At 42.1% G+C, this 25,045-nt stretch overlaps 1 protein-coding gene across 2 annotated transcripts in view; it reads right to left on the bottom strand.

The window, feature by feature from the left end:
• Positions 1–22,858, bottom strand: part of ADAMTSL3 (ADAMTS like 3) — a 392,111-nt gene extending 369,253 nt beyond the window's left edge. For both annotated transcript variants that reach the window (XM_032174471.2, XM_032174470.2), the window contains exon 1: positions 22,781–22,858. In XM_032174471.2, the coding sequence (XP_032030362.1) occupies positions 22,781–22,849 (69 nt within the window). In that variant the 5' untranslated portion in view covers positions 22,850–22,858. The remainder of the gene's footprint in view (positions 1–22,780) is intronic.
• Between the last annotated feature and the right edge of the window lie 2,187 nt (positions 22,859–25,045).

The raw sequence follows: 25,045 nt of genomic DNA, 5'->3' as shown, positions 1-25,045 counted from the left end.
CTGGCTAGGAACCTCAGAACTTAAGGAACAATATAGTGGTGGGTTCACTGGGTTTTCCTTTCACATTCCATATGTTCTGGACTGTGTGCTAGAGAACACTGCAAGTCATAAACGCCAACAAGCAGAGACAAAAAGGAAAGAAAAGCCTGCTCTCTCCAGTCAAAGGACTAGGAAACAGCTCAGCACAACAAACATCTTTTTGACAATAACCCCCTTACATCAGCCAAACACCATGGATGCCTTCCCCAACTCCTGCCCAGCAAAGAGTGAAAAGTCTGAATTTCTACACCCTAATAAGTGGTAGTGGACACTCTGGGACATGCTACCCTCCCACCAATGGTGGCATGGTGTCAGCAAAGACCAAGTGAGGACTTTGGACTCCCAGCTTAATCCTGGTAATAATGGGTAACACAGAGGGACACTCCCCTTACCCACTGCTGGACAATATCTGCTGAGATGAAGTGAGAAGCCTAGACTTCCACCCTTACCCAGTGGTGGCAGGTGGTGCTCCTCTCACTCACAAATAGAGTGGGGGCTGGGGAGGCAAAACTTGGAGAGAAGGGAGCTGGAGAAAGGAAATCCTTAAAACTGCACATAAAGCTCTAGGCAGACCCCTAACCAACTCACACATGAAACTGACCAGAATTAACAATGCAAAAGGTTTGAGAACTGAACTACTGTGTGGAATACCACTGCATATGAATGAAGCAGACCAGAGTAGCATTGCAGGGCACTAAAAATTAAACTCTTATAACTATGGCCTACAAAAGGAGGCAAGGACCTACATACTAGATCTAAACAAGATCACTGTCTGCTGAAATAGAAGATAGATTTAAATTGAATCAAATAAGATCCAGAGTCTCATAATAGTCAAAATGTTTAGAATATAATTTAAAAATCACTTTTTATACTACGAATTAGGAAAATAACTTAAATGGGAAAAGACAATCAACAGATACCTACACTGAAATGAACTCAGATGTTCAAATTATCTGGCAATGATGTTAAAGCAGCCATCTTAAAAATGTTTCTATGAGCAATTATGAGCACTCTTGAAACAAACAAAAAATAGAAAATCTCATAAAAGAAATAGAAGATATGTTTTAAAAACCCAAATAGAAATTACAGAACTGAAAATGCAACATCTTAAATTTAAAAAATTTTTAAAACCTCACTGGATAGAGGTTTTTAGCACACTGAGATGACAGATCAGTATACTTCAACAAAAATCAAGAGAAATTACCTAACCTGAACAACAGAAAGAAAATATACTGAAAATAAAATAAACAGAACATCTGAGGCCTATGGGAGAATAACAAAGGATATAATACTTTCACTATCACAGAACAAAAAGGAGAAGAAATATATATATAAAATATATATTTCCTTTTAAATTCACTGAAGTTTGTTTCGTGTCCAATAATATGGTCACAATATATTTATATTTCATATATATTTATACTAAATATTTAGTATAAATATATATGAAATATAAATATATATTATATATATACTATATATATATAAGGCAATATATATATTGCCTAAAAATAATACTTGAAGAAATAATGGCTAAAATTTTCCCAATTTGGGGGAAAAGCCTAAAACCAAAGATTCAATAATCTGAATTCTAAATAGCATAAACCCAAAGAACTACAAGAAGATATATCACTATTAAACATTTCAAATCTGGCCGGGCACAGTGGCTCAAGCCTGTAATCCTAGCACTTTGGGAGGCCGAGGTGGGTGGATCACGAGGTCAGGAGATCGAGACCATCCTGGCTAACATGGTGAAACCTCGTCTCTACTAAATATACAAAAAAATTAGCAGGGCGTTGTGGCGGATGCCTGTAGTCCCAGATACTTGGGAGGCTGAGGCAGGAGAACGGCGTGAACCCAGGGGGCGGAGCTTGCAGTGAGCAGAGATCCCGCCATTGCACTCCAGACTGGGGGACAGAGCGAGACTCCGTCTCAAAAAAAAAAAAAAAAAAAAAATTTCAAATCTAAGGACAAACAAAAATCTAAAAATCAGCTAGAGAGAAACAATGCATTACCTACAGGAAAAAAACAATTTGAATAACATTAAATTTCTCATCTGAAACCGTAGAGACAGAAGGCAGTAGCACAACGTGTTTCAAGTGCTAAGAAAGAGATGGAACTCTTAGCCTATAATTCTATATCCAGCAAAAATATCCTTCTAGAATCAAGACATTCTTAAATGAAGCAAAACTAAGAATTTGTCACCAGAAGGCCTACCATTAAAGAGAGATAAAAGAAGTGTTCCAAAAAGAAAAGATAAAATAACAGAAGATGGCTTCAAAACTCTTGGAAGGAAGAAACAACAATTAATGGGTAAAAACGGGTAAAGATAATAGAATATCCTTCTCCTTATGAGTTTTTTAAATGTATTTGACAGTTGAAACAAAATTATGTCATCTGATGTGGTGCTCAAACTATATTGAGGACATATTAAGACAGCTATATTCAAAAGGGTGAAGAATAAGGGGACCTAAATAGAGATAAGGTTTCTACACTAAGTGAGGTAGTAAAGTTGGTATCAGTAGACTTTAATAAGATAAAGTGGGGGGGGAGAGGGCGGGAGAGAAAGAGAGAGAGACAGACAGAGAGAGAGAGAGAAATTGAAAACTCCCATAGAAATATCAACATACAATCTTAAAAAAAAAATTCAAGTAACCCACGGGAAGGCAAGAAAAGGGAAAGAGCAGAACAAAAAAAAAGTGAGACTAAAGACAAAATAAGCTTAAAACTGGAAAGCTGAAGTATTATTTAGTATAATTACTTTTCATGTAAATAGTCAAATTACAGCAAATACACCGATATACCAGATAGAGATGGGCAGAATGAATTTTTTAAAAACATGACTCAACTATATGCTCTCTATAAGAAACTCACCTCAAATATGATAATGTAGGCAGGTTCAAAGTAAACGATGAAAACACATATACTATGCTAATAATATATTTCATAGTAATTTTTAAAAGTGGCTACATTCATATTAGATAAACTTCAGAGTAAAGAAAAATATCGGAGACATACAGCAAAGTTCTACCACCAAGAAGACACAGGAATTCTAAATGTGTATGCACCAAACAACAAAGTTTCAAAATATTTGAAGCAAAAACTGATAAAAACTGAAAGAAAAATTATACTCAATGAAACTATACTTGAGGATTTCATCACCTCTCTCTCAGCAATTGGTTGAATAACTAGATAGAAAATCAGCGAGATTATAGAAGAACTAAACAACGCCATCAACCAACAAAATATAATTGACATCTAAAGAATGCTCCACCCAACAATAGCAGAATACACATTTTTTTTCAAGAGTGCCCATGGAACATTCACCAAAATAGACCATATTATTGGACACAAAACAAACTTCAGTGAATTTAAAAGGATTAAAATCAGACAGAGTCTATTATTTGACCACAATGGAATAAAACTAGAAATCAGTAACAGAAAGGTAACAGGAAAATTTCCAAACACTGGGAAAGTAAATAACATGTTTCTAAATAATCCATGAGTCAAAGAGAAATTCTCAAAATGTCTTAGTCCATTTGGGATGCTTTAACAAAATATCACAAACTGGGTAGCTTATAAAAAACAGAAATGTATTTCTCACAGTTCTGGAGAGTGGGAGGTCCAAGATCATGGTGCCAGCAAGTCCAATATCTGGTGAGGGCCTACTCTCTGATTCATAGATGTGTCTTCTCACTGTGTTTTCACATGGAAGAAGGGGCAAACAAGCTCCCTTTGGCCTATTTTATAAGGGCATTGATCTCATTCAGGAGGGCTTGCCCTCAGGAGTTGATCACCTCCCACTTCCTAATACCATAACCTTGCAGGGTAGGATTTTGTTGTTGTTGCTGTTGAAATGGAGTCTCGCTCTGTCGCCCAGGCTGGAGTGCAGTGGCGCAATCTCCGCTCACTGCAAGCTCCCCCTCCCAGGTTCACACCATTCTCCTGCCTCAGCCTCCCAAGTAGCTGGGACTACAGGCGTCCACCACCACGCCTGGCTAATTTTTTGTATTTTTAGTAGAGATGGGGTTTTACCATGTTAGCCAGGATGGTCTTGATCTCCTGACCTCGTGATCCGCCTGCCTCAGCCTCCCAAAGTGCTAGGATTACAGGTGTGAGCCACTGCGCCTGGCCGGAGGGTAGGATTTTAACATATGAATTTGGAGGTGGATGGACACAAACATTGAGAACATAGCACAAAGGAAAGCTTAAAAATATTGTTTAATAAGAATGAAAATGAAAGTAAAACATATCAAATTTTGTGGTATGGCAAAATCAGTTACAGAGAGAGAAATTTATAGCACTAAATGCTTGCATTAGAAAAAAAGATCTCAAATCAATAATCTAATCCCACCCCCAAGAAAATGGAAAACAGAAGGAAAAAAAAAGTGACCAGAAGGAAGAAAATAATAAAGAGCAAAAATCACTGAAATAGAAAACAGAAAAACAACAGGGGAAATGTATAAAACAAAAACCTAATTCTTTTTAAAGATGAACAAAAAAATAAGCTGACAAAGAAAAAAGTAAGCAATATTACAAAGAATAAAAGAGAAAAAATGCAAACTTCAAATATCAGGAATGAAATGGGTATCACTACAGATCCTGCAACCATTAAAAGGATAACAAGGAAATGCAACAAACAATTCTACACAGAAAAATTCAACAATTTGAAATAGACCCATTCCTTGAAAAACAAAAAATACCAAAATTCACTCAATATAAAATAGATAACCTGAATAATACTATATAACTGTTAAAGAAATTGAGTTCACAGTTTAAAATCTGTCAAAAATGAAATATCCAAGTTTCACTGGAGAATTATACCAAACATGTAAAGAACACCAATGTCTTCAGGAAACAGAAGAGAAAACACTCTCCAACTCTTATGATGAAGACAGTACTAAAACCAGACAATGACAGGACAAAAAAAAAAAAAAACAGCACATGAATATCTCTCATGAATTTAGATGCAAAAATTCTCAACAAAATATTAGTAAATAGAATTCAGCAATATATATAAAAAGAATGATAGGCCATGACCAAGTGGAGTTTACTTCAGGGATGCAAGGCTGGTTCAATACCTGAAAATCAATGTAATACATCAAATCAACAGCATTAAAAAAAAAAGATAAATAACATGATCATATAAACTGATGCAGAAAAGAGCATTTCACATAATTAAACACCTATTCATGATTTTAAAAAAATTCTTTCATGGACCTTATCCATGGGAATGGATTAGTGAGAGAAACTTAACATTAAGCCATTCAAGGACCTCCTAGTTTCACCAGATATCAAGGCAGCACATAGTATTGGTTGTTAATTTTAGGTCTTATATCCCTTTGTCTATGTAGAGAATCCCAAGAAATCTAAAAAAGAACCCTTCCTAGAACTAGCATATGATTTCAGAAAGGTTGCAAGATACAAGATCAATACACAAGAATCAATTGTATTTCTGTGTATTAGCAACCAACAGATGGGTAATGAAATGAAAAACCCAACACCATTTACCATCACTCCAAAAAAATATAGAACATGTAATTATAAATCCAACAAGGATTGTTCAGAATTTTACAAAACACTTATGACAGAAGTCAAGAAACAGCTACATAATGAAGAGACAGACCATATTCATGGATGGGGAAGACTCAACACACTAAAAATGTTTATCCTCCCCCAAAACCGACCTATAGGTTTAACATAATTCCTATCAAAATTCCAGCAAGATTTTTTTTGTGTGTGTGTGTGTATATATATATATATACACATATATATGTATATATGTATATGTATATATATATGTATATATGTATATGTATATATATGTATATATGTATATGTATGTATATGTATGTATATGTATATATATGTATATATAGACAAGCAAAATTTATATGGAAATGCAAATGCAAAGAATCTAGAACAGTTAAAATAATTTTGATAAACAATAATAAAGAGGAATCACTCTAAGACTTACTATAAAGCTACAGTAATCAAGATAGTGTGACACTGTAGGACAAAAGATACTAGATCAATGGAACAAAATGAAGAATCTGAAAATAGACTCAAACAAATACCCTCAACTAATTTTTGACAAAGGAGCAAAAGTAATGTAATGGAGGATGAATGTCTTTTCAAGAAATGATGATGGCGCAACTGGACATCATAGGCAAAAGTAAGACTTGACCTTAACCTCACACCATATAACGTAAGTTGTGACCTTAACCTCACATCGTCTGAACAAATTAATTCAAAATGGATCATTAACTTAAATATAAAATATCAAACTATAAAATATTTAGAAGAAAACATAGGAGAAAATCTTCAGGACTTAGGGTAGGCAAAGCATTCTTAGCCATGACACCAAAAACCATGATCTATAAGTGAAAAAATTTGATAAATAGAACTTCACCAAAATTTATAACTTTTCCTCTGCAAAAAGAAATAAAAATAAAAATAAAAACCTATAAGAGGGTAAAAGAATCAAGCTACATACTGGGAGAATATATTTACAAACCACACATTTCATATTAAAGAAGCTAAAAGTCCTCGGTATACAACAACCTTACAAACAGAAAGCAGGGAAGAAGCCATGAATTCTAAATGCTGAATACAGATGAGGACTCCACTTGCACGTCTACTGCCAACCCTAGTCTCATATTAGTTTCTCTTAAGATAGCTTTCTTTCTTGACTGTATCAGGGATTGTTAGTCAATGGATTCATTAATTGCACCTCAGAATTATGTGCTAATCCTATGTTAGAAAACAGAGCTCTGAGGTCAGTGAGTACTTCCACATGACAGCTTAAAAAAGATGCCTATGTCCTGCATGCCATGTGTCTTTTGAAGGACAAGCTTCCCTTGGTTATTCCTAGAGTGGAAAAAAACTGTTAACATCTAGGACACTACCCCAGGGCTGGCCAACGAAGCATCTTGGGAGCCAAGGCTTACCCAATGCACTCTGTGTCCTGGGAAGGGCATCAGAGAGGGTCAGCAGACAGCATAGAAAAAAAACCCAGCAATGATGCCAGCAAAGACTGAGACACCACCTTGGCCTGTCACACTCTAGGGACTCACCAATGCTCTACTGGGGAAAAACTGAGGATAGCAATCAGTACATTACCTATGTTGCTCTGTGTCATACAATTATGTATGTGTGCCTGTCTACTCGTTTTATCAATTAACACTATAATAAACAGTGGCTAGTTCATTCCATGGTGTAGGTTGGGTTTCTCTCCGTCTCCCCAAAAGCTTTGTTATATTTTAAAGTGTCTCCTTGCTAAGTGCAGTGCTAAGGACCCACCAGACATCAGCAGTCATCAGCCAGGTGCATAGAAGGCACCACCTAGGTGAACAGCCCTCTCACAAACAGGGCCTGAACAGAGCCTGCCAGATCATGGCCGCCTGCCACTCCATGCATTCCTTCTTTGCTCCATGCACCAAAATGCTTTCCTGGCTCTGACAATGGAAGCTGCTAATGCATCCCAGAAAGTGTTTACAGAGCATGCAGCATAAGTGCTCTGCCTCTGGAGCTATGAACAATGATGCTTGCCACATGCTGGACCTCCCAGGGACGGGAAGGAGAGCTCCAAGGTCAGCTCAAAGCCACCGGTTTACCTCCAAGATGCAAGCCCACAAAGCCTGTCCTAAGAAGTAAGGCCACTGCTCAGGCCCCCAGCAAAGGCCTGACTGGGCTCTGGGAAGGTCTGTTTCTCTTGGAGAGTCATGGCACAAGGGAGCAACGTTGCAAATGTCCCACTTATCCCTGTTCCTTGGAAAGGAGGCTCTGCATTCTAAGTGTGAAGTGTTTGCTTTGAAAGGAATTTGGGTTGAACAGTAAAGGGCGTTGGACTTGTTTCATCTGCCCATCCCACGCCTCTTTTCTCTTCTCTCTCAACTGGAGGAATAATGACTACAAATGACTGCCAACAAATGGGCAACTTTCCTCCAGAAGGGCAGGCACGTCCTCACATTCAGGCAGGCTTCTTTCTGCTACGATCTATAATCTGCACACCCAGCAAATGGGCAGTCATCCCTCAGCATCACAGAGAATACCCATCCAGGCAGGAAAAGCCTCTTCACAGGCCTTGCCTTCACCTTAGCAAAAGATGCCAATAGTGCGTTCTCCTTTCCAAACACACTTTGAATCCTATCTTCCAGACCCCCTGGAGTACCAGCAAGCTTTGCTTATGATTTACAGCCCTGCTTCACTGACACCTTATTTTTGCATTCTAACATATATGGGTCACCCTTTTCACAAACTATAGACTCACAGAGTATCCATTTTATAACATAGCTTAAAATGTCCTCCTAAATGAGCTATACCAACCCTCAGAATTCTCTACTCTGATTCCCAAGGTGGTCACTTCTATTTGGATTTAAGGGTGACAGGGTTTAAAATGCCCAGGCTTCTATGGAGTTAACATTTTATTAGTGACATCAAACGCGAGTGAGCATAAGTCGCAAGACAGGCTACTAATGGTACAACTTAGTAATAAAGAGAAATGCTTGCTGCACAAAGGCATTAAATATCCTTTATTGATAATATCGTAAAAACTAAAAAGCAACCCAGAGGCAAAATCAGCAAATTGGAAAACGGAATTTAATCTTACCCAACAGCTAGGCCCATTATTCCTCGTAAGGAGAGAAGTATCTTTGCTTACAAAAACAGCTAGGCAAGCATTTGTTGGCAGAGCTCCTGAGGACACAGATCAATAGGAGAAAAGAAAACAAAAGAGTTAGATTGCTAAAGGGGAATTAGTGTGGGAGTGGAAAAGCAGAGAGAGACAACTAGTAAAGAAGAGTCAGGGACAGCAGAACAATATTCTTCAATGCAGAGAATATAATTTATTGTCAAATAGCTGTGAAAATTTACAAAATGTCCAACCTATCAAATATCCTTGGGACATACATAAAATTGAGCACCTTACTACATTTCAAAAAATGAAACTAAATAAAACCCACATTCTCTGAAGAGAGAATAAATTAAAATATCACTGCAAAATAACTTGAAAATATTTTGAAATAGTACAAAATATTTGCCTTTGCTGTCCAGAAGGCTTCTAGGAAAATACAAATTATCTTTTTGTATTTTATATTAATCAAATTGGATTAAAGAATCTGGAGAAATCCCGAACACACCAACAATTGTATAAAAAGTAAAGAGGACGTCAAAGAAGTACTGCCCCCAAAAAGTTCTGTGCCCTCTTTATTTTATTGGCAAGTTCTTTCCAACCTTCAAGGAACAGGTTATTTCTGTGCAATTTAAACAGACCAAGGAAAGGAAAATTATGAAAAGCACCCAATGTATTTTATGAGGTTACTGAAAATCTTGATATAAAAACCTGAAAAATATAGTACAAACCAACATCTTATGAATACAGATGTAGTAATTTTCAATAAAATATTTGCAAACCAAATCCAGCTGAATATAAAAAAATATATATATCATGGCCAAGTACAGTTAATGCCAGGAACACAAGGATGATTCAATATTCAGAAACCTATTACTATGATTCCTCATGTTACTAGGTCAAAGGAGTGAAAGAATATGAACATCTAGATAGCTCTGAAGAACGCTAATAACTAAGCATGCTGGAAATTATAGTTTTATCTGCACACCATTGGCAATAGTTGGTTTAGCCCAGGAGATACCATCCCAGGAAAAAAGAGTTACAATAGACATCAGTTGACCAGAATCAGGCAGTTGTGCTAAGTGTCTCAGTTACCAGATACCAACCTCAACACACACACAGGTAGACAGAGAATGGGGTCTATTAACCAGAGCAGTATTTTTTCACACTGTGAATACATTCCATTAGTGGGTTATAAAATGAATTGATTAGGTCTTAGCCATTTTTTCATGGAATCAATTGGAATAGAATGAAATGAAATAGAATGGAAAAGAAAAACAAATAGGATAAGTATTATTTCCCAAAACTTTTGTTTAAGTAATATGAAAAACATATGTGTGCGTGTGTGTGTGTGTGTGTGTGTGTGTGTGTGTGTGTGTGGTCATAATATAAAATGCATTTCTTCCCGTGAGTCACTGTCAAAAAATTTAAATAACACCACTGACCTAGGGGATTAAGAGGAATTATTTTCTGGATTTCTACTGCTATAGACTTCAGTCTAGGGTTAGAGTTAGGATTATGAGTGAGATAGTGAATAAAGAATCAAAGCCTCTTCCTATAATTTATGAACATCTTTCTCTTTTTCTTTTTTCTTTTTTTTTTTTTTTTTTTTTGGAGACAGAGTCTCCCACTGTCACCCAGGCTGGAGTGCAGTGGCGCAATCTCAGCTCACTGCAACCTCTGCCTCCCAGGTTCAAATAATTCTCCTGCCTCAGCCTCCCAATTAGCTGGAACTACAGACGTGCACCACCAAGCTTGGCTAATTTTTGTATTTTTAGTAGAGATGAGAATTCACCATGTTGGCCAGGCTGGTCTCGAACTCCCGACCTCAGGTGATCTGCCCGCCTTGGCCTCCCAAAGTGCTAGGATTACAAGCGTGAGCCACCATGCTCAGCCCCTATGTTGTATAAACATCTATTTAATGAAGTAAGGCTGTGGCAGATCACGGAGACCTGATTTGTGTCAACTCCTCCCAAAGTCATAATTTCATTTATGAGGGTTGCGAGAGCGTAGTGATTAAAGCATGCTCTCTGGAACTAGGCTGCCTTAAAGAAAAGCCTGCCGCAACAGTAGAGTAGATTATTTTTCAAAAATACTCACTCCTGGCCTGGCACGGTGGCTCACACCTGTAATCCCAGCACTTTGGGAGGCCGAGGCAGGCAGATCACAAGGTCAGGAGATTGAGACCATCCTGGCTAACACAGCGAAACCCCATCTCTACTAAAAATACAAAAAAATTAGCCGGGCATGGTGGCAGGCGCCTGTAGTCCCAGCTACTCAGGAGGCTGAGGCAGGAGAGTGGAGTGAACCTGGGAGGTGGAGCTTGCAGTGAGCCGAGATCGCACCACAGCACTCCAGCCTGGGTGACAGAGTGAGACTCCGTCTCAAAAAAAAAAAAAAAAAAAAATTCACTTCTGGCCAGGTGCAGTGGCTCATGCCTGTAATCTCAGTACTCTGGGAGGCTGATGCGGACGGATCACAAGGTCAGGAGTTCGAGACCAGCCTGGCCAATATGGTGAAACCCTGTCTCTACTAAAAATACAAAAATTAGCCATGTGTGGTGGCACACAACTGTAATCCCAGCTACCGGAGTGGCTAAGGCAGGAGAATCGCTTGAACCCAGGAGGCGGAGGTTGCAGTGAGCCAAGATTGCGCCACTGCACTCCAGCCTGGGCAGCCGAATGAGACTCCGTCAAAAATAAATAAATAAATACTCACTCCTCCAGCACACAGAGATACAGAAAATCTCCATGGGAGGAGCACACTCCCCTGCCCTAATAACGTTGGACAAGGCTGTATAATTTGCTCTGCCCTCTGGCCTCATAGTAGGTAAGGATGCTTCCCTATTCCCTGACTATGGCTTCAGCTGTGTGAGCTACTTTGGCCAGTGGGATATTAGCAGAAATGACATAAGCAGAAGCTTAAAAGACTCATGTGCATTTGGGTTTTTTGTATCTCTATCATCACCAAGAAAAAAAATATGTTCTGGTTAGTCTCTTGGTCCAAGGAGGATGGGAGACATACAGAGCAGAGTCCCATTAAGAAGAGAATACCCATCAGAACAGAATGTTCACAAGATTGATGCACACAAATTTTTAAAAATAGCAAGAAACAGAACCAAAATGTAGTAAAAAAACATGTATTACTAAATAAATTACTCCAAAAAAAAGTCAAAAATACATTATGGACAACTTGATCTCCCTTTTTAAAAGCTCAGGTAGAAATAAGAGTTTAAAGGAAACATTTCAAGACAACAGAAAAAGTGAGCTTAGGAAAAGAATGGTAAAAATAAAAATGAAAACATTACATATTTGATGACCCCATTTTTTAAAGTTCCTGAAACAGAAACACACACACACAGATAAAAAATAATTTACATAAAAATTGTTTATATCATGTCCTGATATGACACTTCAGAATAAGAAATCATGTCGGTATAGTGTCAAAGTGAGAAAAAAAAAACAGAGAAAATATCAGATTGAGCACAGACTTCTCTTCAGTAATACTCAATACCAAAAAAACAGAATCAATATTTACAATGACCTGAAGAAAAAGAGTGAGAAAAGTTTTCCTTAATTATATTGTTGAGTATTTTCTGTTCTCTTTTTCAAAAATATTAACTATGCATATGTTGGGCCTCCTTTGTCATCATTTTTCTATCACCATTTGTATATTTTTGTTTTTTATATTTCATCTTGTTGGATGCATATTTTGTCTAGCATGTTCCCAATTGCTTATTCCATGGCACTTATTTTTGTTGTTTCTAGCTGAAGAGCAGCATAAAGAGGACATGGGGTATGAGACAGAGAATGAATAAAGTAGGCCCTAACTTCCACTATGCTTTGGTGTTTGGTTAATCTTATCACTAAATATGTTATTTTCTTTTCTCTGGAGTCCTATCTTCTCTTCATTTTCAGCATTCAAATGTCATCAGGGATCTCAAGAGAGCCCCTAACCTACAGGCTCTTTGTTATGGAAAGGGTTGCTCTTCCACCCACCGACCCCTTCATCCCATTTCATCTGCACCAATCTCCCTCTGTAGGAGGCTGTTTTGTACACATGGACAATACAACTTTTGGTCAATAAGGGTTCCCTTTCAATTCTATGTACCTTGTCATTTTTGGTGTCAAACTGGGCCTTTTTGGGGACAATACCTGCTTTTTCCAAGTCCCACTCAGGGCCACCAATTTCACTGTTCTTACAAAAGTCTATTACATAGGATATCCTTACAGAAATCTCTGTCCTGCTCAGAATCCAAGGAAACACATGTCCGTCTTCAGGATCCTCCCTCCCCTACATCCAGACTTCACAGTACTCAAAAAAAAAAAAAAAACTTTCATAATTTGTGTTTGGAAGCTGGCACCATTTCCATGCTTCATTAGAGATACACTGTTCTTTTTGTTGTTTGTTTTACAAAGTTTTGAGAGAAGGAACTTTTGTTACTCCTCCATTATACCATATGCCATTTAAGACAAGAGAACTTTTTGTTCCTGGAATGTGACCAAAAATTTAAAGACCTGGACTAGTCAAAACTGTAATAATGAAGGGAGGTCTTGCCTTAGTGGATACCAACACATTACAAAGGTACAATAACTTTAAAAGTATGAATCAGCACAGGAAAAGACTGAAAGATTAACTGACTAAATATATTCTAAAATAAAGATTTAAATATTTAAAAAGAAATATAAGACTAGGTGATAATATAGATATCCATACATTTTCTCCCAACATGAAGTTACTTCTAAGCATGACAAAAGTAGAGAGTTAAAAAATTAAGAGACTCCTAGAGTAGACTACTTAAAATTTTTTAATGGCAGTATATCCAAAACATAAACAAAAATAAAATGTAAATGACAAAATGGGAAAATTATTTGCAACGTAAGACAAAAAATTAATACTCTTTGTATATGAGGAGTACTTACAAATTAATAAGATTCTCATAGAAAAATGGGCATACATATGAAGATGAAAATTTATTTTTCTTTTTCTTTTTTTTTTTTGAGACAGGGTCTTGCTCTGTCACCCAGGCTGGAGTGTAGTGGCACAATCAGAGCTCACTGCAGCCTCAACCTCCCGAATTCAAGTGATCCTCTTGCTTCAGCCTCTCAAGTAGCTGGCACCACAGGCACACACACCACCACGCCCAGATAATTTATCTTTATCTGTTGTAGGGATGGGGGTCTCCCTATATTGTGCAGACTGCTCTTGAACTCCTGGGGTCAAGCAACCCTTCCACCTCAGCCTCCTAAAGTTCTGGGAATACAGGTGTGGCCATTGTGCCCAGTCCTGTTATTCCATTTCTAATGCCTTAAAGAGACAATACACAAAAAAGCAGTAATACAAATGGCCCAAAGTATTTTTAATAACCTCCTACTAATAAAATTTCCTTAATCTAACAGTGCCAACTATTGCAAGGTAAGCATAGACATTAATGGAACTTTCTAAAAGACAATTTGTAGTATATATTAAAGGTCTTAAAATTTCACAAACTTCTTGACCCAAAAATTATATGTCTTAACAAACATTTCTTTGAATACATTTCAATGCTCAGTAGTGAAGAATTGGTTAATAAAGCATGACACATCCAAATGATGTAACAGCAGGAATACATTTAATATTATTATAGGAAAATATTTAATGACATGTAAAAAGTATTCCTCATGTTAAATTTTTTTAAATAATTATCAAAATGGAGTATAGTCACTGTTTAAAAGATATATATTTGTTAATATTCTAAGAAGAATATCGGAAATCTATACAACAAAATCCTAACAATTAGTAGAATTAAAGGTGATGCTTATTTTCATCATTGTCCCTTCCTGTGTTTTCTACATTTTTATAATGAATATGTGCTGTTTTTAAATTTAAAAAAAGGTAATTTCAAAAGAGAGTAAAGAGAATTTTGAGTCCTTTAATACTGTAAATATTCTTTTATTAGTAAAATAGTTACTCTTCTTTGTTTTTAAATTATTTTCAAAATAAAATGTCATTTATTTGTAAATGAAGGCTTGGATAATAAAAGCATTTCTGAGTATTTGACCACAATAATTTATAGCATACATTGGCTGGAGCTGTTCAGTGCTGACAAATTCCAGAAAGTAATTGCATGAAATACTTGGAGAGGAAACTGCTTTATGCTTCCATGCTATTTATGGAAATTAGCATCTTTGTAAAAATAAACTGAAAGCAATCACAATCATAAACCTTGAAATGTGGTTTCCATAAGATGTTAGCTTTGGTGCTTTAAGATACATTAGTAATGCAATGGAGGAATACTGCCTAAGTTTTTTCTGTTATGAAACAATTACAAGTAATTGGTTTTTTCCTCTTCTATCTTCAATCTCTCCCTTTCTCCTGGCTGCTTTCCTTTTAGAGTATGAATATACTGAATACACTCTGCTAAGGAAAACCTCTCTAATGACCCTGTTTCTCTCTCAAAGAGTAGTATACACTTCCTTTATTCAGTGCCTCACCTTCCCCCAAAGGTGAGACTCCATGTAGTCCCCCAAACTACTCCTTCAAATGTAACCAATTATTTCCCAAGATCAGGGTGAATTTCCACCCTCATGTGTCCCTAACACTTGTTCAGAACCTGAAGGAATTTTGATTCCTCCCCCTCTCTCTCTCAAGCCCATGTAATCACTTACCAAGTTCCACTCCTTCAGGTTCTAACATCATACCCACATTCATACCCTCTTGTCTACAGCTAACTCTCCATCCAGTTTGCTCTTGAAAACTGAGTTTAAAGTCTCATCATTGCCCACCTGGAAGAGGTCTCCCAATTATGTTTTGCTGAAGTGTGTCCCCAGTGGTCCAATGGTGTCGCAATGGTGCCTCCACCACCTCCTGATCAGCAGCCACAGAACTCCATGTTACTAACTGAGTAAAGTCCTTTACATGCTCTTCAAGGTCGTCCCCAGGGTAGCCACAAACTGCCTGGGCTTACGCGACCCTCCCACCTCAGCCTCCCAAGTAGCTGGGACTACAAGCACAGCTATCATAACCGGCTATTTTTTTACATTTTTGGTAGGGATGAGGTCTTGCTATGTTTTCCAACCTGATCTCAAGCTTCTGGCCTCAACTAATCCTACTGCCTTGGTCTCCCAAGGTGCTCAGATCACAGGCATGAGCCACTGTGCCCAGACACAGACTATCTTTGTTCATCCTTATCTCATACTCCATGCTGCCATGTCCCTACTCTTCAAACACACAGCATCAATGCAAACTGAGAGGAGGATACATTTAAAAGACATTTCTGAGATGCGACAAATGGGAGTTAGTGGCTGAAATGGGTACAGGGCAGGTGGAATAAAGAAGAAGGCATCTACAGTGATGCCAGGATCTGGCTCAAATGGCTGGGTGATGGAGAATCTAGGCACAGCAAGAGAGTGCGGTGAGAGGTAAGGACTTTGGTTTGAAAAGCATTTGTGCTTGACACCACCAAGGAACATTCTGGTGTATGGTAGCTCATGGATATATTGGTCTGCAGCTCATTGAAGAGGCAAACAGAAGCCCCTCTGAGGTGCTGAGCCTCTTCCATTTTGGAGGGGCCCTTGAGTTAAAAAAAAGAAAAGAAAATGAAAAAGAAAGAAACAAGAAAAGCCAAAACAGAGTTATGAAGATTGTGTTTATTTTTAACGTTTACATTTAACAGTTAATGTAAAATAATGGACAACTTTTTATCTTTTCGGTATATATAATACTATTTGAAGAAAACCTCAAAAGTTTACATTTGAGAGACGACATCAACATGAGACCTGGGTCTCCACCTGATAACCCCCAGGCAGGAGCCTCTGCAGAGATGGAGGCTGCCTGGGAGAGCATGTGGAGGGAGAGAGGGAGGGCAAAGGCAGAGCTCTGGAATTGAGGAGCATTTTTTAAAAGCCAGAGAAGAGCCAAAGAAGGAGAGTGAGATGGAAAGGTCAGAGAGGTAGAAAGAGAAAAAGGAGTGCAGGGATCACAGGCAACACACAAGGAGAGAGCTCCCATTCATTCTCCCACCAGATTCTCACTGGATCTAGCCAATAACTCTGTCTTGCAGATTTTCAGCCTTCAGGGCAACTTGGTAATAAAGTGGAGTCTGCATCCAGGACGACCCAAGATCTTCCTGCTCAGACTCCATCACCAGTGTCAACACAGACTGGAATATTGATCCAAAATCACTTGGGGACAAGGTCATGGGAAGTACATTTATGACATAAAACCCGGAGTGCTGGAAAAGCTCTACACAGAACTGAAACAGGGTGAAACGGGAAGGCCACAATGTGTATCAATGTGCAGCAAAGCACAGTACACTAAGAAAGGATTATTCTAAGGAAATACTGAAACAAGTAAGCAAAGATGTGAGCATAAGATGTTCATTTCAGGTGTCTGATGGTAAACATGAGTGAACAAACCATCCAGGAAGCAACCCAAACATTCAATAAAGAAATAATGGGTTTAAATAACACATAATGCCACTTATGCCATTATGGTATATCCGTAAGCACAATGGAACACAGCCATTAGAAATGAAAATGAAAAACCGAGAAACACTCATAGAGATTGGGGGTGGCTGCAAGGAGAGAATGTCCGTCCACTCTACAGATGAACATCTGCTTAAACTGTGGGTCTGCTGATCTCTCCCTGGGTCTATCAGAACAAGGAAAGGAGAACTGAAGGGAGTTGGCAGGACAGAGAGAGGAGGCAGCACTGAAGCATTCCATCTTCCCACTGTCTGGCACAGTAAGAAGCATGCGTTTCCTATGGGTCAGGTAGACTACACCAAAGGGAGCTGGGTTTGAGCTCTCCAGCCAACACTCCATGCAATAAGGCTGCCCGCTAGGTGAGAAGACCCCGGCAGCAAGTGGCAAGCTGAAGCTGGACTACCTGCTGCAGGAAGTGTCCTGTGGAGCCCTCCAAAGAACTCACATCTGCTACCCAGAGGGCAGAGGGTTGAGGGAGAGCTGGAGCGGCAGTGACAACTACCAGAGAGAGGTATCCAGTTAAGTAAAGAGCTGATAGCCCTTATCCCCTTCCCCTTTCCTTGTTTCCTACCCTTGGAAAGCTGGATCCAGAAGAAACAAAAGGAAGAAGTATCTCAGAACCAGTGCCCACCACACCTTTACCATTCCATGCTAGAAGGAAAAGAGCTCTGTGCAACTTCAGGTACCTGAAGCCATCTGTCAATCCCTGACTAGAGGAAAGGGAGATGAGATTTAAATCGAGTTGAGAATCAAAGCTTTAAATGAACTGAACTTTTAATAACCAAAATTCGATCTTCCTAAGATTCCATTAAGGGATGGGAAAAGGCAATTTCACGAGGCATGGCTGGACCAGTGATTGGCTCCATATTTATACCTTACTGAAATGAGACTTCTCAATTAATCTGTGTCTTTCAGAGGCCCCAACTCTCCCAGATCACCCAGCATGGGGCAACACTCAGACAGAAGGTTATGACTTGTCAAGGGGCCAAACCCAGCCAAATCTAGGCTGACCTAAAAGGAATTATGTGCCATGTCAGAGTCAGGGCTACCTTGAGCTGAGTTACCCACAGAGAAAGTTCCCTGAATCCTGACCCAGGACTGCCTTCCTTAGGATTCCATCCTCACTGCCCATGATTGACATGATCGAGGGTGATAGCAATAGCAGGGGTAATTGAGGGAACTTGGATGGTGAAATTGCTATGGAGTGTGGGATTGTTGTAGAAGGTGAATAAGAGGCCTGGACTAAGCCACCAACACTCAAATGGCACTTCTTTTGTCCTCATATCAATTATGTGACTTTGCCAGCCTCTCTCAGCACCTATGATTGCACCTGGGTTACTGGAGGTGGAGAAAGGATGCCTGTGTTGGTGGCAGCAAAGAGGTTAAGATTCGAAGCCCACCCTTGACATCCTGTATTAGTTTCCTCTTGGTGCTGTCACAAATTACCACAAATTTAGGTCTTAAAACAAGTTTATTCTTTTACAGTTCTAAAGGTCAGAAATCTGAAATGCATTTTTACAGGACTAAAATCAAGGTGTCACTACAGCCAGTTACATCTGAAGATTTGAGCAGAAAATCCATTCCTTATCTCTTCCAACTTCTAGAGGTTGCTGGCATGCATTAGCTCCTGGCTACATTCTCCCAGTCTCTGGCTTCCATGGTAGCATCTTCTACTTCCTCTGCCTCTGACTCTCCTGTGGCTCTCTTATAAGGACTGTTGTGATTGCATAATCCAGGATAGTCTCCCCAATTCAATATTCTTAATCACATCTGCCAAGTCCTTTTTGCCATATAAGGGAACATTTATGAGTTTCAGGGATTAGGATATGGACATATCTGGGGGTCATTAGGCAACCTACCACATATCCCAAGGACATCCACGCTCTCAGCCTGGGAGCTCCATCAAATATTATGATGAAGGCAAAAGGAGCTCAAAGGGCATCTACCCGAGGCCACCTGGCCTTCCATTCCCACCCTACCTCAAAGCTCTCTGCAAGATCAGCCTTCTACACTAGCCTCCAGCCTCAGGATCAGAAAAAAAAAGTTAAATAATTCTGTCCTATACTTAACGCACCAACAAGACCCAGGGGACAGGATTAGAGCCAACCCAGATATTGCTTATTTTACAAGTTGTGTTTTGAAATTTTCAAAATCCTCCCTGCAGAGGAGGTCACCACAGACTTATAAGACCTCCCAGGACTTCTTCATCCAAATATCTCCTGCCTTTCAAAACTGTGGCCTCGAGGGATCTGTTCCAGTAGATATCTATGAACTTGGCAGTGGAGACGGTCAAAGATCAAGTCATTCTTCTGAAAAGGCTATTCCATCCAGAGTCACAGGAAATGGGAGAGGACAGAATTTGCCAGAGAATCTAAACAGTACAGCACCTCCCGAGGGGAAAACATGGTGGAGGGCCATTCAGATATACATGAAGCCATCTTGACATGGTTGTTTAAAGAGATAATCGCAAGCCACATGACCAATGTTGAAACAGTTTCTAAAGGCACTTGGCCAGAGAGCTAGGAAGCCATCCTATGACAATTAAATTAGTGAACAGATAAGGTTGTTTATTCTTCTCATGGGCAAGAGAAAAAAAGCGGGGGGAGGCAAGTTGCAATTCAGGGCACAGTCAACACAGGACTCATCTTCAAGGTGTTCAGGATAAAGTTTGGAAAGCTCTCAAATACTCCAGGCTGGATAAAAGTTTGGAAAGCTCTCAAATACTCCAAGCTGGATAAAGTTTGAAAAGCTTTCAAATACTCCAGGCTGGAAGAGAGAGTAGGAACAGCAGCTGCTGTCTTCTCTGGGAAAATCAGATCCCTAAGGAGAAGCCTGGAGCAACAGGAAGCTTCCAGGGCCTGTGAGACAGGAAGAAGGGAGGCCGCTCCAGCTGCCTGGATGAGGAGAACAGTGAGCTCCTCCAGGAATGGTCAAGAACAAGTTACAAAAACAAGGAACTGCCAGCTTCATACCTTGTTCTACAATCTATCACAATTATTTGTGGGCAGTGAATATAAGAGTTTACATTTTAGCTCATTCAATAAAGAAAATATATTTGTGGACGGGCGCAGTGGCTCACATCTGTAATCTCAGCACTTTGGGAGGCCGAGGTGGGTGGATCACTTGAGGTTAGGAGTTCGAGACCAGCCTGGCCAACATGGCAAAACCTCATCTCTACTGATAATACAAAAATTAGCTGGATGTGGTAGTGTACGCCTACAGTCCCAGCTACTCAGAGGCTGAGGCACGAGAATTGCTTGAACCCAGGAGGCAGAGGTTGCAGTGAGCCGAGATCATGCCACTGCATTCTAGCCTGAGCAACAGCGTGAAACCATGTCTCAAAAAAAAAAAAAAAAAGAAAGAAAGAAAAGAAACTCTATTTGTTATTAATTAGTTGGCACATCCCTTGCTCCTCACAGCTCAGCCTCACGCATCTGGTAGTTTTCTAACAACCATCTGGTGGCAGCACATAAGAAGCAAGGGTAGATGCTAGGGAACACCTGAAGCCCCACCCAAACACCAAAATCACAACATACTTCAGAAAGGGGCGGCTTTGAGTCAAACCCAGGCTGACCCTACGGAAAAAACAGAGCGTCGAACCCATGGACAGGGACACAGGGCTGACCTACCACCCTTCATTAGAACCTTCTCTCAGGGCCGCTGGTGAGACAGACCTAGCCACGCCCACCCACACTCCCTGAAGATCAGGCCCTCCACAGCTGATACCTCTTGAGTGCCCCCTACAGGCTCTACACCAGAAAATACAGGCACTGCGCTTGCTTCAAGCTTCTAATGCTGACAAGCAGCAGCAACAGCAGAATGCTGACATTTATTGTACACTTACTACGTGCCAGACACTGTTTGGTGTGGTTTTTCACTTTTTCCCACTTCACAATGGATTAACTCTTCCAAACAATTCTGAGGTCTATACTAATATTATCTCCTCTGTATAGATGTGAAAACTGAGATGCGATGCAAAGACGTTTACGTGACACAGTAATGAAGTGGTAGAGATGGGATCTGAACAGTGAGTGGTGAATGATGAAGACCGCTGGTCTGAAATCTCCTTTTATGACCTTCTATGCACACTGCCTCAATACATGGAAACAGCACTGCCACAGGCACACAGATACGGAAAAATCCAAAAGAGGTCAGTGAGTGATTCAAGCTGGGCAAACACTGCCCTTGGCCAAAGGTCAAAGACTGCCTCAAAGCATATTTAAATTTTATAAGGTGAAAGAAGGCAAAATGAAACACTGTGCCTTGAAGCCTCAGCCCCATTTGACCAGGAACAAATCTCTGAAGCTCTCAAAGCCTGTTTCAGATCCACTGATGAGACAGAAACGGAAGTCTCCACGCTTTTACCTCAACAGTCATCTCGCCGGCCAGAGAACCCTAACATCATCCTGAAAAGACTTAACTTTTGTTCTAACAAAAGAGCTCTATTAATATGATTATGGGATAGCATCGATAAAATGGGATAATGGGGAGAAGATGTACCTTGCTGACCAGTTCTTTGTGCATCACAGAATTCACAGGGCATTGGAGTCGAAAGAGGCTTTAGAGGCACTAAGTCCAAGAAAGTGAAACAAGAGGCAGAGAAGTCTGATTAATTTATCCTAGGGTATATATCTTCACTCATGGATGCATGTTTATTTAACAGACATTTAAGCCCTTAAGTGACAAGTCCCTTCCTAGACCCTGAGGGTACACAGGCCACCAAGCCATGTATTTCAGAAGCTATGTCTGCAGGGAGGGATTGCCTTGTTCTAATTCATAAGACACTGTACAGAGCCAGCAGCAGCCCTTGGGACCCAATACTAAGATGTGCCCTGCCTTTACATCTGGGGCTGCAAACTGCTTGGCTGAATCCAGGCTGCAAACACATTTATCTGCCTTTCAATACTTTAAAAACTGGGAAATTTTGTAAGAAATCTAGATGATCCAGCTATCTTGAAAAATAAGATCTGGCAATCCTGGGCTTGTGTCTCCACTTAGCAACAATCAGATGGAATTGAGTACAGGCTGCTCTTAATTGATGGAGCATGCGTTCTGCACTTTGCCACTGTCTCCATTACTCCCTATTGTCTCTTAGGCAATGCTAGCCTCATCCCTTTGAGTCTGTCCTATAGGCAAATAAGGATGCAATTCATGAGCCGGGTCCTCTCAAGTTGGTTGGAAAAGACAGCAGAAGTCTAAAGAGAGGACTGTGGGATAAAACAGTGGGATATGTGATGATAGATGTAAACTCAGAATATTTATTTAGCAGCTTAGCTAGGGCCAGAACCTGGCTCTGCCCATTAATTGTTTCCTGGTCTCCAGCAACCCAGCCTCTACTGGGCACATGCAGACAGCCATTCTAGTCTGAAATGACAGGGTCCATCACAGTCCCAGGTCATCACCGGTGTATGGTATCCACAGTGCTATTAAGGCCCTACTCAGGATTCAGAGAGTATCCAAGAGATATGGATAATCCTTACAGCTAAGCCAACCAGAAATACCATCGGCTGGAGATAGGAAAGAAAGTTTGGTTCTCTGGTGTAGGATTAACACTAATCATGCCACATCTTAGGTGGTCTACAATAATGCCTCTGAGTAAACAGAGGGATGTCCACCATTTCCCTTCCCCTCCCTATGACCTTACCTGCAGGAGGGTAGAGTGCATGAAGACCATCCCTATCAGCAGCCACCAGGGGCTCGTCCAGGAAGCCATGGGGTCTGGTCTCCTCCGGGTCTCAGTTGTAGCCTACAAACGAGGAACGAGTTCATTGCCAACCAGCTCTGGCCCCCATGGCAGTAAACCATGACTTAAGAGACCCATTAGATGGAGGGACCCTGAAGCCCAGATACTGTTTAGGAAAGGTTTGTGTTGGCCCAGGTTGCGGCTGCCTACCGCAGGGTGCAGGCTAACTGGGCTCCCTTTAGAAGGTCCACATCAAAGTCAGGCGAGGGCTGGACCTGTCTCCAGTGGGCAACTCATACCTCCAGCTCTTCAGAAGCTGAGATATCCCTGCCCCAGCCACCTCCCAGCCTATCTGTCAGCAGCAGGGTGTGGCTATTGGCATTTGACTCAGGAAGCCAGCACAGAGCCAAGGTTTAGGCCAGCTTCTGCTGCTCGCGGCAAAAATGAGTCTAAGACAACAAAGCCGCCCAGAGAGGGAAAGGACCTGCCTAAGGTCACACAGCAAGATAGTGACATTTTAGGGCTGAAACGCAGATCTTCTGATAATTCAAGGCTTTCCTCGGTAGATGACACCGTGTGCCCTCGAGGTCCGGGACCCACAACCAGAGAAATGCCTGAGAGCTAAGTTCAGGGAGGTTTGGAGGACACAGCCCCTGAGCCAGCCTAACAAAATCTCCTAAAAGTAGGTGAGGGCGAGCCACCAGAGGTCAGCTGAAACAAGGAGGGAAGCGGGGACTTTCTCCCTTACTTTTCCTGTCAATTTACAGGGAAATCAGTATGAGTCGAGACTGGAAAAGCCGAGGTCACACTCGACTCCCGCTTCGCCTCGCGGGCGCCTTGGCGGAGCTGGTGTCCGGGGGCGGGTCGGTGGCTTCTCTCCATCTGGAGAAGGCATTAAGGGCCTGGTCTAATGCGATCCGCAAATGTGCTGCTGTTTCCGACCTGAGGCGGCGACTCCTGGCTGAAGGGAGGCGGTCAGTGCGGGGCCCTGGGACTCTGCGCCACCCTCGCCCGCTCGCACCAGCCTTCCGAGTGCACACTCCCTCGACTACCCGCTGCCTCGAAGTCGCTCCTCCAGTGCCTCCGCCGCGTCCCGGTCACCCCCACGCCCACTTTCCACAATCGCGCGCCGCCTCAACCCCCGGCGTTCTGGGCGCTCGCTACCCAGTGGCCAACCGGCCGGACCTTCGAACGCGCGAGGTTTCTGCTTAGTAACTCCCAATCCTGAAAAACTCCAACCCTGTGGAGTCCCCCATAATCAAGAACGCCCCTCAGCCCGCGAACTGCCCCCCGAAAGACTCTCCCTGAACCTTCCAGGACGCCACGGAGCGCGCCCGACCCGAGGTGCCCAGCAATGAGCAGCATCCCAGTCCTGAGGCCCCCTGGGGCCCGCGTGGCACGCCCCGACTCTGCTTGGAGACCCCCAACTTGCTTAGAGAGGCCACTGCTCCAAGTCTTACTCCCCCTGGGGAGCGCCTTCCCCCGACCCCTGAGGGGCCGCCCTGCGCAGAGCTCGGTGCACCCACCTTGCGCCGCAGAAGTAGCTGGGACGTGCAGCCCCGGGGCCGCGCGGGCTCGGCGCGCGCTGAGGAGAAGCTGGCAGAAGCCGCCCGTCAACACCTCGTGCGGAATCCGGCACCAGGACCTTCCCCGACGCCGGCCTCCAGCCCGCGGCGCCGCAGTCGCCGCCGCCGCCGCGAAGTTAAATGGGGCTGGGACGGGGGCTGCCCCGCCTCTCCCGCCCCCTCCGGGCGCGCAGAGCGCTGCGCTGGCCCCGGCCCAGAGGCGGAGGGCGCGCGCCGCCACCTGCACCGCCCGGCAAGTGCACGGCGCGCCCAGGCGCCCGTCAGCCTGCGCGCCGGCACCGCGCCCTCGGCTTGAGCCGGAGGCGCCGGGGGCGCGAAGAGACCCGGTGTGGGGCCGGGCCCGGGCCGCTCGGAGCGCGCGGGGCCGCGGCGACGGCGAGACTCGGCTGGAACGCTCCTCCGCCCGCTTCCTGGAAGCCACTCCTCGCCCTGGGCCGGCCGCCAGGCGTTGTGCCAAGAGCCGGGATTGCCGACGCCGCCACCGCTGCCGCCGGCAGGCGCGCTGGGGAAAGGCGGCCGCTGCTCCGCAAGCCAGCCTGGCCGCCCCGCCTCAACCCGAGCCGGAGCAGGGATGCCGTCGCTCCCCCCAAGCCCACCCCCGGCCCCACCTCCCATAGCCTCCACCCACCCCGCCCAGACC

Source organism: Hylobates moloch, unplaced genomic scaffold, assembly GCF_009828535.3.
Source record: "Hylobates moloch isolate HMO894 unplaced genomic scaffold, HMol_V3 SCAFFOLD_14, whole genome shotgun sequence".
Taxonomy (NCBI): Eukaryota; Metazoa; Chordata; class Mammalia; order Primates; family Hylobatidae; genus Hylobates; species Hylobates moloch.
This window is presented reverse-complemented; position numbering and strand designations above follow the sequence as displayed.